This window comes from Bipolaris maydis (genome assembly GCF_028858645.1).
Source record: "Bipolaris maydis strain C4 unplaced genomic scaffold PSV08scaffold_9, whole genome shotgun sequence".
NCBI classification, from domain to species: domain Eukaryota; kingdom Fungi; phylum Ascomycota; class Dothideomycetes; order Pleosporales; family Pleosporaceae; genus Bipolaris; species Bipolaris maydis.
Window position 1 is genome coordinate 843,275 of NW_027093865.1, and position 14,792 is coordinate 858,066.

A 14,792-nucleotide genomic window follows, 5' to 3' on the forward strand; every position below is an offset into this window, starting at 1 on the left:
TTCTATGAGCATCCTCACAACACGAGAGAAGTAGACCTTAGTGTTGGCAATCTTCTTTCCTTCGGCTGACTATCAGAACCAGTGCTCTAAATGTCCTCGCACCAGCCACAGATCTCTTTATCCTATGGATCATCGTAGGTACAACACCACATCTTATGTTACTTGATATGTAATATCATTTTTTGCTAATATTTAAACACGCTCTACCCTTCAGCCACTCTGGCGGTCCTATTGGCTCTTCTAAACTGTCTTATCTCTTTGTTCTAAAATCTAGCCGTCTGTAGTACGTCTGGCGTATTGAGCTGGATGCAGCGGAAATTACTACAGCAGCGCGATCGCCTTGCTAGCGGCAGTGCGACTGAGAGTGAGGGTATGGTACGGGAAGTAAAGGGAATGTGGTAGAAGAGTTCAGTGGCGATTGAGGTGCCGATTTGAGATGAGCTCTAGCAGAGCATTTGTTTCCTCGTTCGCGTGTCGTTCGCAAAAGGCCTGCACTTCTTAAGGTACAGCACAAGAGACTCCCAGCCAGTAAACGAGCCAAAAGAATCGGCCAAAAAACGATCTCGAAGACCAGTCAGCCGCACCAGCCAAACTACTTACTTATGTAAATGGGTACTTGACAGTCAGGCTGGCTTTTGGCTTGTTTTAGAGCCGATCAGATTGCGTTTCTTCGTGCACGAAAAACCCTCTGGTTCAATCGGAATATGCAGCTAAAGCTGGAATGATCCCACCCTTTTGCTTGGGATAGAACTGCATGACCTGCAGCATTTCCTTGTTGGGTACAGCAGGGTGTAGAAGACTAGGGAGGAAGAGATGGGTGTGTATTGGTTAATGTTGGAGGGGCAAATTAGTCTCATTTTGTATGCTGTACAGTGGTCTCCAGCTAAGATGGGATAATACGTTAGAGGCAGCCTAAATCAGGCAGCCTCTCATGTGGGAAGGTGTTACGAACCTTGAGAGAGGGATAGCGCAGAGATGCAAAAAGAGAAGGAAGGAAAGAGCCTGCGTCAAGACCTCACAAAAGGATAAGAGCATACAGGACTATTCACGTATAATTGCCGCACGTTCTACGGTCTTAGCAGAACGCTACTATAAGATAAGTCATATACATTCTAAGCCAGACTGGTAGGTTTCAAATCCATTGTTGAGAGGGTTTTCTGAATAGACATCCTGTCTATCATTTTATCGGTAGGTCTAAGATAACGAGCCACGGTGGGTGTTCAAGCTCGCCCTTCTTGCCCTCCATTGCAGCATTGACGCACAGCGTCTGCTGCTTGCTCGCACGGAAATCTTCTGCAGCGCCTGGAGATAAGCATCTTAATCCTTTTTTGCGAGCTTGATTTGACCCTACCCAATCTTTAAAGATGTTTGGTTCTAGCTCGGGGTCACCGCTGTCCAGTTTCCTCGGGTCTTTGTATGCCAACCTGTGTGCTTGATAGATCCAGCCTTCCCGCGGAAGATGGATATGCCCAAAACAATGTAACTTAGGTTTCACTCGCACTATGGCGTTTCGTAGATGCTCACATCCTGCACTGCCACCGGCGGTCTCATCTAGAATATACTTTGGTGGCCCATGGGTCATAACGATGTCGACATTCTCTGGGATAATCGAGGTCTCAGTGCCGACGTTTCTCGCCCACGGTGGAGTAGTGCCTGGGGGATTGAATCGGTCACTGCCAGTCGGGTATTGAAATGCCGATGTACCGTATCCAGGAGTGTATGGTGAGGCATAGATTTTGAAGACGGCGCCACATGGTAGGTTGAAAGTATGAGTACCCTCGGAGAGAAAGGTGATGCCATGTTGGCTAGCTCCGCATTCAGGGTTAAATAGCGCCTGCGCTCTTTCTGAATCAAATTCTGCTCCACCTTGCGATACCCAGTACCCTTTATCCAGGGAGATATCATGGTTGCCAGCGATGACAAGTCTCAGTTTGGCTTTCACCTTGCCCAGGTTCCGAAGAGCGGCGAAGATGCTTTCTGGAGTCCCGTCTTCAGTCAAATCACCGCAATGGAGGAGCACATCGCATGGAGGAAGATTCGACGGTAAGTCGGCGCCATGCGTGTCGGAAAGTATAAGGAAGCAGACAGGTGTTGAAAGAGGGCGATCACACTCGACCCGAACACGCTTTTGGAAGTCTTTTGACCCTGAGGAAGAGCCTGATATGTGGCAGATAGAACGCTTCGGCATTTTGTGCAATGTTGAGGTTACAAGATATGTGCAAATCCGCATACTTATGGTTATGTATGGTCCTCGGGTCTTAGGCACGAAAAAACCATGGTTCATTTGGCATGGTTGAACCATTCAGCACAACACCAGATCAAATGCGCATTCCGCGATTGGGGAGGTCTAACTGAGTGTTCAATGCAACACGCGTGTTTTTGTGAAGGCCATTTGTGGCCTTTTATGTGAAGATGCATAAATAGAGAAGATTCATAGGTCTATGATTCGATTAGTAAATTCTCATAGTACTAGAAGTAATTTTGGGCACATTTCGAGCCATATGTGTGAGAGAGCAAAGAAATATGATGCGATCATCCCAGGATGATGTGTTCGTGTAGAGGTTGTCGGGGTCATGCGGGGCGCCCACGTGACTTCGTGTGAATTTCGAGAACCCTGCCAAAAAAGACTGATTGCGACTTGTACGCCCCACAAGTAATGAACCACCGAACACAGATGTTGACACTAACACAGCCCGCAGCTGGCTTTGATATTTGTTGAAACTGACATGTCCTTGTTCGGTGGCGATGGTGTCAAGCCAGGGCTCTCTTCCTATGAGTCCGACACGTCAGAATCCTCGTTCACTCCCTCATCACCGCCAGTTGTTGGGATTGCAGATGTGCACGATGCGCAAGAGGCACAACCAGTCTACACTCCAGTACAAATAAACGTAGACGATGATATAGTCACCGATGCAGATTCAAGCGAGAATGAGTTTGACGAGTCTGACGAGGAAGATGAGGATGAGGAACCCGCGCGGCCAAACCGGTTTCATGGAACGCCGCAAACATGGGAGGAGCATACAGAGGCCGACCGCCGAATCGCAGAGTCGATTGAACAAATGGAAAACTCCGACCTCTCTGCTCATCTGTACAACGCACATATGCTCAAGCGGCGGTTGCAACGACCTGCGCAAGACTTGGCGCGACTCGAAATGTGGCAGAGCAAGGACGAGTGGCTGATGCCTGAGAAAGACCTGAAGTATACGGACGCAGCGGGTCTGGTACAGGACGCCATAGTACCACCTCCCGACTGGACAGCATGGCCAGTGCCTCCGACAGAGCTTCCCGATTACAGCGAGAAGTTAGACAGTGGGCTAGTACGTGGACAAGCAGACGAGTGGGCCATCGAAAGTACCAGCAAACATGATGCAGGAGAAGAACTCATAGAAGAGCTCTTAGCCGTTTTCCTCCGGATAGCGAAAGACCAGTGGAATATGCGGGACGCATCTTCATCTACATCTGATGCAGACAATGACCCCGAGACTTCAAGAAGCCGGTCTCCGTCAGAATCTGCTCGACTTTCACAACCATCATCCGCCCGTACTGACGCTGAAATGGAAGCTTATAGTGACCCGTACGAAGAGAATGCAGAACATGAGTCCAACATGGAGCAGACCCAACAATATGGGAAGAAGCGTGGAAGGAAGAAACAGCCCGACACATTCACAAAGCCAGTTGTTCTGGCCGATGATGCGAAAGCACAACAGCTCTTGCAGCCGTCAATCCAGTCTATAATGAACAAACTAGACGACCTGGCACTAGCTATCTGTCGAATGCAGCTTAACCAGATTCGTGATGAAGATTCAGCCGGCTCTTCAATGAGTGAATTCACGTCCGGAGCAGAGTCAAGTGGGCGTGAGTCGAGGCCGCTATCCAGAGCTCGGTCAAGGACGGCTTCGAGCCTCAGAAGACCCAGAACACGATCGTCTTCGCGTGCTAGCTTGATAAGAACCAATCGTGTTGTAGAGCAGAGTACTCAAGAAAAAGATACCAATGCAATGGATAGTGATGCGACCTCTGGTGGTGCTTCTGATTGGGAGGCGTCCAGTCAAGCCATTGGAAAACGGAAACGCCGCAGACCCTCGGGCAGTGTGAGCGATGCTGGTTCCACAATCGAAGATGAAGAGATGGGGCGAGGCTTAATGGACTGGAGTGAGGTGCTTGGACTCGCAGCCGTCAGAGGATGGGACAAAGCAGCTGTAGCACGCACAGCTCAACGCTGCGCTGCTCTTTTCGGCGAAAGTATGTCATTTATACCATACGATGAGTCTCTGGCGTCACAATCTGCTCCTAAGCCGATATGGTTTACCCCATCTACTCCAGCAGCTACAAGCCTCTTATCAAGCACGAAGCCGCCAACTTCCGAGCGTCCTCTTTCCCAGTTTAACACTTTACGCTGTCCACACACAGATTGCTATGCTCATAAGCATGAATTTGAGTCACTGAACCGCGTTGCCGAGCACTGTTATCGTGTTCATGGATACGATCCCAATATCAATGACGCCGAAAATGAGGAGAAGGTGGCTAGCTGTGTGCATATTGATGGCTTTTTGCAGCCTGTCACAGAGAAGCCAGGATGGGTACGACATGGCCGAAGAACGACCGGGAATGGAAGCAAAAAGCAAAGCAAAGGAAAAGACAGCAGTTTTGGGGCATTGGAGGCTGCGGTCAGTGGTGAGGAATGAACAGACCGTGACATGGGAAATCAAGGCAAGAATTTACATGTGAATTCCAGACGTATTGCAGAAGAACTGCTTGACTCAATTTGCCTTACCAAAGAGCATTATCTATTAAAACCAACCCTGATTCCTGCACTTTTCTTTTTTGCTTCATGTTATGTACTAGCGTCACGGGGACGCGACAACCGATCGGCCCGTCAGCTCGTCCCCTTAATCCCCACGTTCTTCACCACCACTCTCCTGCCACACAGCCACAATCAGCTGGCTATCTTCTTTGCATCTATAGCAATTCTTTCCTATTGTGGGGCTATATCAATCCTTCGCTTATCGCTGAGAGGGGTAATGACCCACAACTTGGCTTGGTTTACTACTTTAACCACATTACGACACGTCGTTTTCTCCGTTCGAACAGTTACAGCACTTGCACTTATTCAAAAAGCCATTCACCTCTTATATCTGTGACCTTCTCTGTGTTCTTTTTTCCATCTGTGCTTCAGTCAGATTCAGACGAGATGGACGGTAATGTCGGAAGCGGAAATACAATTAACCCTCTTAATGACGACTCGGCCTACTTGTCGCAACAGTATTCAGAAGATCCAAGATACCAGCTATACTATGGGCAGGATCCACGATACCCGCAGCATTCACAGGATTCATGGTATATGCTGTACGCACAGGATCCGCGATATGTGCAGTATGCACAGTATCCAGGGTACGTGCAATCTTCATCCTACTCGCAAAGCACCTCCTTGCACTCCAATCCTTCTGGAGATGGACATATCGCATATGACAATCACCAGCGGCCCCGAATGGACGCAGATACTAAAGTTAGACCGCCAAAAACTATATCACAGCAAGATTCAAGAAAGAGGAAGTTCGAGGAGAAGAACCAACCTGAACATGGGAAGCGATCCAAACAAAAGAAAACATCAGATGACTTCATACCACAAAAGAAAAAACAAGGTAACGTCTCGTCCCACAACGCAAGGCAACACGGAACTCAAAACAACCCATTTGAGATTGAATCCAGCCCAGAGCCAAAAGCGAAGCTCGTACCAAAAACGAAAGAGCCTCGCCTGCCTCCATTGGGACCCCGCAAGGATCGCGGAAACACTGTAAATCATACCTATAAACCAGATCCTACTTTTAATTGGCCCTACTATTATGCAGTAGCTCATGGGAGAGTTCCCGGTGTCTATGCGTCTTCCTCTTCAGCTAACGAGCAAGTTTTGGGCTATTCTGGCGGACGTCAAAAGAAATTTACCACGCAGTTAGACGCATGGGAGTTCATCCTTGCAAACAATAGCCGTCTAGCAAACAATGACGATATCGGAAGAGCGGTGCAGCACCTGAGGAAAATGTCTAACACGTCGTGCAGGCCTGTATCAGCACAGAATGGGTGTATGGCGCAACAAACGCTGTCATCATCGCCTCCCGTCGTTGATACACCTAGGTGCAGCTATGCGATGCCTACAGAACCCTTTGGGGTCGATCTTCGACCTGGGAAGGACGGCGTACCGGTTTTCCTCCAGCCAAGTGTTTTAGAACAACAACAACCACTTGTGCAAAGTTCGGAGCCACAATTGGCTCCAGTGGATGCTTATGTACCGGAACCCGAACCCCAGTTAAGCGCCGAACAGAGACGAGTGGTTGATCTTATTGTTAAAGATAGGAAAAATGTATTTTACACTGGGTCCGCAGGGTGTGGCAAGTCTACTATCCTCAAGGCCTTTGTCAGGGAGCTCAAGGCAAAGGGACTGAGAGTTCAGATTGTAGCACCAACAAATCTCGCAGCCTTGAACGTTGGCGGACAGACTACATGGGCCTTTGCTGGGTGGACACCTGACAGTATGAAAAAGCCTCTGGATAAGTTGAAGCAAGCTGCTCATGGAAGAGATGTCTGGAAACGTTTCGACTCAACTGACGTTCTTGTTGTCGACGAAATCAGTATGGTTGAGAATCTGCTATTCGAGCGATTGAATGAAATCATCAAGGCAGCTACGGGTGAGAGTGGAGGCGGCCGTCCATTTGGCGGTAAGCAAGTGGTTGTTACTGGAGATGTAGGTTGCCTGCTTTTACCTGTTGAGAAAATGCTTACACAGAGTTTGTAGTTCTGCCAACTTGCCCCCGTGAAACCGTTTATTCATTGTATGGGGTGTGGCTGGGAGCTTATACATACAGAGACTCAGGGCGAACTAATGCACCATTGCGAGAATAAAGATTGCCGTTATGATATGTGGCCAGATGCAGACAAATGGGCTTTTCGAAGTCAAGCATGGCAGGTATGATGATGCCTCCTACTGTAAGCGTTATCGAACTGCATTAATAATATTAGGATTGCAATTTTGAGCATGTAAACTTGACCGAGATCCATAGACAAAACGATAGAAAGTTCATTTCCATTCTTCAAAAGATCCGCAGAGGTAATATTGTCCCGCTTTTACGCCACTATTTGTATTTGGAACTGCTTTTCTTTGCACACGGTATTGCCTTTGTGTGCAGATGCTAACGTACAACAGATGGCATCATTGTCCCTAACCACGCCAAAATACTTCTCAACCACACGTCGGAGACAGAGAACGCAATCAAGATCTTCTCACTGCGCCGAGATGTGGATCGTATCAACAGCGAGAACGTTGCTCGACTCCCATCCGAACCCCGCAAGTATCACTGCTTAGATGATTTCAACTGGAAGCAACACCACCGATACGATCAATCACTAGAAAAATATACCAGACCAGGACTGGGTGATCCCAGAACCCTGTATCAATTAGTACGTCACTCTTCTTCCCGTCCAGAACACCACTGAACATTTCACAGAAAGACCACCGCTACGACGCATATACCGAACTAAAAGAAGGCATGCGCGTAGTCCTACAATCCAACCTTAGACCCCAAAGCGGTCTTGTAAACGGTGCCCAGGGCACAATCATCGCATTCGAACCTTTTGACCCTAACCAACTCCCCCGCAAAGCAAAGGACCCAGACGACAAGGAAGGTACTCTGCGAGGCCCTCATGCCAGCTACGCTCACCAGCAAATTAAAGCCTTCGCCAACGACAATGGACGCCAGCCCTGGCCCATTGTGCAATTCGACAATGGCCTCAAGGAAACGATTTACGCAGACTGCACGTATAGCGAGTTGGGGAACGAAGAGGTGGTGGGCGTGAATGAGCAGATGACGCCGGATCCTAGCTTGCTTTCCCGAACGCAAATACCGCTCATAGCGGGTTACGCAATTACGGTGCATAAGTCGCAGGTGCGTCCCTTTCTCTCGTGTTTAATCCAGTTTCAAATGTGTCATTTGTACTAATACGTTCTTGGGAACAGGGCATGACACTTGACCGTGTGATAGTTAATTTGCGCGATGCGTTTGAGCCGAGTCAGATTTATGTTGCTCGTAAGTCGGCACTTGTCCTTTCTTCACTTTTCTTTCCCCCTCCTGGGATACACATGTACACACAAACAAGCGAGTATACATGGGTAGTTAAAGATAATGGCTAACATGACAAAAACAGTTAGTCGAGCCCGTTCACTCAAGGGTCTTTCGGTCGTAGGGCTCCCACGCAAAGACCTCGGTGGCACGAACAAGCAGGTTAAAGAATTTCTTGAGACGTATCTCGATTGTCGCTCTAGTGTGAAGCTGGGTTTGCCGTCGTCTCAGGTGACGTCTTCGCAGGTATAGTGTTCAGAGCAGTCGTTGGGGTAGGAGAGTTTAGGTAGAGCAGGCTTAAAGAGTTGGATACTTTCGTTTGTTTCTCTTATTGTTCTCAACGTATCGACTTTTGGTTATGTTGGAACTATAACTACTTACTGTCTTTCCTTTAGTTTTGGTTGTAGACTGGCGTATGAAAGATGTGGTCACGGCAACGCCGACTGGTAGAACTCGTCTAGGCTTTCAAATGGATTCTGTTGTGTATCTCGGAATGTATAAATGAATGGTTTGAGTCATGTAGAGAGACACGTACTGATCGCCTGTTTAGAAGAGCATGTTCACGAGTACTTCTGGACTCCTGTCGCATATACACTTCCTAACTAAAATATTTATACACAAAATTGGAGAAAGGGTATCAACATCCTTTAGGGGAACGGGTTGCATCTCATATCAACCTCTCGGATGTCCTCTGCTTATCTACAATGTCTTGTGAATGAGACCTTCAGTAGGCTTGACGCGCTGAGCCCATTCCGTCCAGCTGCCATCGTACAGACGCCTCTGTTGTGTCGGGTATCCAGCTTCAGTCAGGGCGGCATCAATAATGGCTGCGGTAACTCCTGTGCCACAGCTGCTGATGATAGGTACGTCAGGCTTTATGCCCTTTGATTCGAAGACGGCCTTGAGCTTGAAAGCAGGGAGGAGAGTCTTGTCATCAGGATCGAGGAGATCAGCGACTGGTACGGAGATGGAGAAAGGAATGTGACCGGAGGATAAACCTGTGGTTGTCAGTATGCTGCTACCTGTTTGTACTGACGGTTTTCTGCGTACCTTCTCTGGGCTCTGGGTCGACGCCCTTCCATCTTCCCAGGCTCCTCGCATCCAAGATCTGCACCTCATCGGCCCCTTCTTTGCCCAACTCCTTTGCGATGTCCTTGACTTCTTCGAAAGCAATGACTTTCTTCTCGTCCAACTGCGGTACCTCATACTCGGTGATCTCGGGTGCCTTGGGCTCCCCGCTTTCCGTGGGGTATCCCTCCTCGACCCACTTGCGGAAGTTGTTGAGTACATGGACTCTTGGATGACCAAAAACTTGGAATGTCCAGCCGACGCGCGGCGCAGAAAAGATGCCTAGCTCCTTGCTATCGTACACGACTACACTATCCTCGCGGCGAATGCCCAGATGTCTCACTGCGTCAGCGAACTCGGAAGGAGAAGGGAGCATGTGGGGGTACGGCGAATGCACATCCTTGACAGCGTCTAGATCGAAGAATTGAGAATGGGGAATGTGCTGCGCAAGAAAAGTTTCGTAGCCATTGCGGTCGTCATTGGGGAGGAACCAGGATGCACAGAGAGGAATGATACGAGGTTCGTGCGACAGCTTGCTGGCATTGAGTTTTAGGGCCGAATTGAGCTCTGCTGGGGTGACAAGGTAAGAACGGAGTTTCTCGTGCGATGACATTGTGCGCCTGTCGGCTACAGAGACTGGATAGCGGAGAGACGAGACAAATGAAGAGGGAGAGCGCAAAGAACAGCGGAAACGTGAAACAAACATTTTGCAAGCTGCAGTGGTTAGTTGTTGGAGTTGGCAAGGATGAAGATAGCACTGGCGGGATAAGTGGAGAAGACGGCGAGGTGATGCCTTTGCTGCTCGATATTTCGTGACCAGGCCGGAGGGGCAGGTGGAAGCTACTAATACTGATAGTAAGTGCGGGGAACTGAACCGCAGCGGATCAGGGCGAGACTATGGCGTGATTGTTAATGCATCGTGAGAAATGAGAAACGACCTCGAACAGGTCAGGTCCTGACGGCTTACTCAAGCACTGATAGATAGCACTGTGCAGGTCTGATTCTGGTGTTGCACTTGTGTGCATCTCGTAGCTTTGCTGTGGCTGCAGCAAAGCTTGAGCTCAGACCTCTGCCGGAATTAACGCCCAATCTCCGCTTCTCACCGCCTGCGAATCTGCCGCCTGGGCGTGTTTTGATGCTGTTGATAGTCTTTGCTTCATGCTCACATACACAACGTCGTTTAATGCCGTGACTTGGACAAAGACCGAGACCATGAAAGTCACTATCCGCGAATGGAACGCTGTCGCAGCCTGGCACTGGGACATGCCCGATGACGATGTCTGTGGAATCTGTCGCAACCCATACGACAGCACCTGTTCCAAGTGCAAGTTCCCAGGCGATGAGTGCCCGCTACGTACGTCCAGGAATACCTAACTTTTTATACCAGCTTATCAGACGTAGTACTTGGAGAATGCAATCACTCTTTTCACATGGTAAACTACTAATTGTCAAACCGACACACGCACAGCTAACGACAACCAAGCACTGTATCTTCGACTGGTTAAAGCAGGAGAGCTCTTTGGAGAAGTGTCCTATGTGCCGCCAGCGTAAGTTAAATCCACACTGTCTAAGATGTTCAAAGGCCTTACTGATATCCCGACACAGCATTCAAGTCGAAGAGTCAAGACGCGCCAACCGCCACCGAGACGCCCAGGCAGATACAGGAACCGGATACAAGTCCCCTGTAATCTTCAACCTGGCTTGCTACCGATGAACACTGTACGAGTGACGAGTCTTCCATCATTGTCTTGGAGAGCATACGACGGGACTTCTCATAGAAACATTGAATGACGCGTGGGGCCAGGCGAAGTAGGAGTTTGGATTGTTTAGACCATCGATGTAATTGTCTTTGGCACGTTTGATACCCCAAGGATTGCTTCACGCACGCCATCTGATAAAGCCATGGTGTCTCCGGTACCTGCGTTTTGTCCCACTTCCCGGCTGTCGGAAGGGTAGTGTGCATGGACCACCTGTCTTATCGATCATGCACCTGAGCTAGAGCTCGCTCTCCCGAGCTCCACTAACTCCACTCCGCCATCAATCTCCCCAACATGTCTGCCAACTTCGACACTCCAGAACCACCGCCAATACCTCGCGCAACTCCCTCGCCACGTACGAAGCCCCTAGACCACCCAGACTATCCTCCTGGTGATGATCCCAACGAGCAACAAGAGTTTGACGACGCGCCGGAGGAGGAGGAAATACCATATCCCGAGCCTAATGCTGAGCAACCCCTGCTACCACCACCAAACTTCCGACCCTTCTTCGCTTTGATTGAAGACACCACATCGGGCGAGCACTACCACCCTTATGTCCACTATGTTTTCGCCGACGATGATCCTACCATTGTCACTGCAGCCTCGATGCGAGGCTTAGGGCTGGACGATACAAGATACCTTCCACACGATCCACCGCCTGCCGGAGATCGACGTCGGGGTCAGGAAGGTGATGAAGAAGAGGTTGAAGGAGAGGAGTATGAACAAGACCCACCAGTCGAGTCGCCATTCCCGCCGCCCATACCAGGTGTTAAGGAACACTACCTTATTGTCGATGTAGGCGAAGATGGACGCACAATCGTGGATGCACAGTCGCTATCACCAGAGTGGCAAATAATAGACACGGGCGTGCGGACAGCTCCCTCTTTTGATGAGGACTCTCCGGATCCAGGTTATATGCTACGCATAGAAGGCGTTGAGATACCGCGAAAGAACAAAGGAAAGGCTGAGGCCGGAATAGACAAGCTGACTGAGGCACGAGAACGACAAGGCGACATTTTTGGAGCATTGGAAGGTCTGATTCAAGGCATAGAGCGAGGTCTGGGTATTGCGCACAAGATATCCAGTGCAGGGCAAAGAGAAGGCGAAGAGGGTATACCAACAGATGTTTGTGAGGAAAATGCAGAAAAGACGGTGGATGATGAGCAATGACGCTCTTCCACTGGAGGCATATGCATCGTTTTTACATCAGAGCGGCGGGCAAGAGTACGCATTCATGAACGCAAGGCTGACTAGAGGGAGAATGATGCCTAAATGCATCACAAGCGCCTTATACGACATTTGCTGCTACACATTACATAATGACAGCAATGAAGACCAACAGACTCTAAATGCACACTGCAAGAGTCAAAGAACACGATGTAACTTTACTGCCGCATCTTGCTGCTGTGAATGACATAGCCAGTTAACGATATCCACACGAACCAATCATCCCCACCCTCTTGACCAAGTCCACCTTTTCCCCTCTTCCTCACCACCCAATCTCCTCCCCAAATCGATCCACCAACCTTCCACTTGCCCACTCCTCCTCCTCCATCCTCTCCAAAACCCTCAAGCAATCTGCAACACTCTCCTCCACGCTCACCGCCCCTTCTTCCTTCCACGCTACCAACCCCGTCTCCACCCTCCCAGGATGCAACAGTAAAAACTGCACCTGCGGCACATCGATCGCAAAACTCCTCACCACCGCATTCAGCGCTGCTTTACTCGCTCGATACGCGTATGCGCCTCCTGCGGAATTGGCCGAGATGGAGGACATGCGGGAGGAGAGGATGACGACTTTGGGACGTGTAGTATTGGCATTTTCCAGTGACGATGACGAAGAGGAGACGAGAGACGGTAAAAATGACTTGACAAGGTTAAACGTTCCCCAGGTGTTTACCTCAAAGGTTCGCATCATTGTTTCTCTGTCCATGACTTCCAGTGTCTCGGTGCTTGCGACATTGCGGTTTGTGTCCTTCTCGTGGGATACTATTGATGGGACTAGGCCACGGATGCCGGCACAGTGGACGATTAGAGTAAGAGGCGTGTGGGTGTAGGTTGATGCGAGGTTTTGGACCGCTTCGGCGCTGGTGATATCGAGGCGGTGAAAGGAGAGTGTTAGTGGGTTCAGTGTAATGATCTTTTCGGGTAAGGGGTGGGTGTCTATGGCTATGATTTTGGGCGTTGAGGCGGGAAGGGAGAGGTAGTGCGTTAGGAAGCCGAGGCCGAGGCCGGAGGAGGCGCCTGTTATCAGTATTGTTTCTATGGTGGACATGGTGGTATCGATCTTGGGTTTTTTGTTTTAGTGGTGGAGGAGAAGTGATCTTTCTTTGCTCTATGTTTAGTGTCTTACGATCTCATTGAGGAAATCACGACTACGGAAACTACACTGTAAGAAGCCATGATGTATCTGTTGGAATTATGATGTAATGACGCAACTACATATTCAGCACATACACACAAGTCTTTCCCGCCTAGATGTGCCGATTGCGGGATCCCGATATGTACGAGGGAACCCCGCAGTAGCATCCGTAGCAGAAGACACTGCCCCACCAAAACATCAAGCTGCTGACAGGGTGGTATGGGGTTTATATACTGGTCATGTACCCTGACAATGGGTGTGCAGTGATACGTACCTTGTACCTTTGTGATATTTATTGATAGGATCTTGTGTACTGTAAAAGGGAGATTATACTTGTTTTGGGAGAAAGTAGCACTGGGAGACAAACATGTTTTACCGACCGGGCAAGGAAGATCATGGGCTACCATACGATCCGTTTAAGGTACGTGATATTGAAATTTTTCAATTGTATACACTGCTATGTTCAGTGGATACATGGTGTTTGGCAAATATCCACTTCACCATTCCCAGCACGATGAGAAACCATCATGCCATTCCAACCTAACATCTCTTAACAATCAATTCCACAACACGCGGCCAATCTCAACCCCGAAACATTTCCTATAAATTCTAAATGCCCAAATGCAACCAATTTACACATACTCCAGGCCTGCGTCGTCCCCCGCCCCATCGGCTGGATCTCGACCGTCTCCCCCACCGGCAGCGCAAACCTCGCCCCTTACTCCCAATTCAACAACCTCACCTTCGATCCCCCCTATGTAATGTTCAGCGCGAACCAAGCCCCCAGCTCCACGCAAAAAGATACGGTCCGCAACGTTGAGGCGACGGGGAAATTTATCTGGAACTTAGCTACGTACGAGCTGCGCGAGCAAGTCAACATCAGCGCAGTCCAAGAAGCGTATGGCGTTGATGAATTCGAGAAGGCGGGACTGGAAAAGGAGGAGAGCAAGCTTAGCTCTGTGCGCATCGCCCCCCGAGATGGAGCGGAAGCTGGGAAGCACGAACAAATGTTTATCCCAATGGTAAAGCAGAGCCCCGTCAAATTCGAGTGCGAGTACTACAGCACGTTGCGTATCCCAGGGAATCCGCCAATGGGGTCTGTAGATGTGGTTATCGGGAAGGTAGTTGGCGTGCATATTGATGAGCGCGTGTTGACGGATGGCAAGATTGATGTTAGGAAGACGCAGCCGATTGCGCGGTGTGGGTATTATGAGTATGCGGTTGTGAGGGAGGTGTTTGAGATGAGGATCCCCGGGGAAGATAAGGCGATTATGGCGGGATTGGAAGGGAGTGTGAGGGAGAATAGGAAGTTGGGTGATGGGGAGTAGGTAGAAGTGGAATGCAGAAAAGATTGTGTGGGTTATGCATGTGTTTGAGTGATTCTTGTTTTTTGTTGTTGAGCAATAGATACGGGTTGTCATGAAGGGTCATCAGATTAGTATATTCTCATGTATACACCTGCGTAATTCATTCTATTGATTGCATAGCAATTTC

At 49.3% G+C, this 14,792-nt stretch overlaps 8 protein-coding genes across 8 annotated transcripts; 5 read left to right on the forward strand and 3 right to left on the reverse strand.

Annotated features, from left to right (window-relative positions):
* Positions 1 to 1,177: 1,177 nt before the first annotated feature.
* On the reverse strand, positions 1,178 to 2,188 carry PSV08DRAFT_372052 (Metallo-dependent phosphatase-like protein; the record flags this gene model as incomplete). Its single annotated transcript, XM_014228350.1, has 1 exon — positions 1,178 to 2,188. One exon carries the CDS (start codon positions 2,186 to 2,188, stop codon positions 1,178 to 1,180), a length of 1,011 nt encoding a protein of 336 aa, XP_014083825.1.
* Positions 2,189 to 2,523: 335 nt separating this feature from the next.
* Positions 2,524 to 4,911, forward strand: PSV08DRAFT_204766 (uncharacterized protein; the record flags this gene model as incomplete). The annotated part of the gene is made up of 2 exons (XM_014228351.1): positions 2,524 to 2,549; positions 2,693 to 4,911. The coding sequence occupies 2 exons, from the start codon at positions 2,524 to 2,526 to the stop codon at positions 4,683 to 4,685; spliced, it is 2,019 nt and encodes a 672-aa protein (XP_014083826.1). The 3' UTR covers positions 4,686 to 4,911.
* Positions 4,868 to 8,425, forward strand: PSV08DRAFT_392452 (P-loop containing nucleoside triphosphate hydrolase protein; the record flags this gene model as incomplete). The annotated part of the gene is made up of 7 exons (XM_066093535.1): positions 4,868 to 6,739; positions 6,791 to 6,961; positions 7,015 to 7,102; positions 7,199 to 7,452; positions 7,500 to 7,937; positions 8,009 to 8,078; positions 8,197 to 8,425. Coding segments are annotated over 7 exons (3,060 nt in total), but the record flags the coding sequence as incomplete, so codon positions are not given.
* Positions 8,426 to 8,760: 335 nt separating this feature from the next.
* PSV08DRAFT_47689 (Rhodanese-like domain-containing protein) lies at positions 8,761 to 9,947 on the reverse strand. Its single transcript, XM_014228352.2, has 2 exons — positions 9,162 to 9,947; positions 8,761 to 9,109 (listed from the first exon to the last, which is right to left on the reverse strand). Exons 1-2 carry the CDS (start codon positions 9,883 to 9,885, stop codon positions 8,811 to 8,813), a joined length of 1,023 nt encoding a protein of 340 aa, XP_014083827.2. The 5' UTR covers positions 9,886 to 9,947; the 3' UTR covers positions 8,761 to 8,810.
* Positions 9,948 to 10,344: 397 nt separating this feature from the next.
* On the forward strand, positions 10,345 to 11,029 carry PSV08DRAFT_47690 (anaphase-promoting complex subunit 11 RING-H2 finger-domain-containing protein). Its single transcript, XM_014228353.2, has 4 exons — positions 10,345 to 10,533; positions 10,581 to 10,612; positions 10,663 to 10,726; positions 10,785 to 11,029. Exons 1-4 carry the CDS (start codon positions 10,392 to 10,394, stop codon positions 10,865 to 10,867), a joined length of 321 nt encoding a protein of 106 aa, XP_014083828.1. The 5' UTR covers positions 10,345 to 10,391; the 3' UTR covers positions 10,868 to 11,029.
* A 169-nt stretch (positions 11,030 to 11,198) lies between these two features.
* PSV08DRAFT_308629 (uncharacterized protein) lies at positions 11,199 to 12,319 on the forward strand. The gene has a single exon (XM_014228354.1). It carries the CDS (start codon positions 11,231 to 11,233, stop codon positions 12,104 to 12,106), a length of 876 nt encoding a protein of 291 aa, XP_014083829.1. The 5' UTR covers positions 11,199 to 11,230; the 3' UTR covers positions 12,107 to 12,319.
* Positions 12,320 to 12,416: 97 nt separating this feature from the next.
* On the reverse strand, positions 12,417 to 13,236 carry PSV08DRAFT_392463 (uncharacterized protein). Its single transcript, XM_014228355.2, has one exon. The coding sequence runs from the start codon at positions 13,209 to 13,211 to the stop codon at positions 12,426 to 12,428; it is 786 nt and encodes a 261-aa protein (XP_014083830.1). The 5' UTR covers positions 13,212 to 13,236; the 3' UTR covers positions 12,417 to 12,425.
* A 296-nt stretch (positions 13,237 to 13,532) lies between these two features.
* On the forward strand, positions 13,533 to 14,784 carry PSV08DRAFT_204775 (uncharacterized protein). The gene is made up of 2 exons (XM_014228356.1): positions 13,533 to 13,719; positions 13,946 to 14,784. Exons 1-2 carry the CDS (start codon positions 13,666 to 13,668, stop codon positions 14,624 to 14,626), a joined length of 735 nt encoding a protein of 244 aa, XP_014083831.1. The 5' UTR covers positions 13,533 to 13,665; the 3' UTR covers positions 14,627 to 14,784.
* Positions 14,785 to 14,792: the final 8 nt, after the last annotated feature.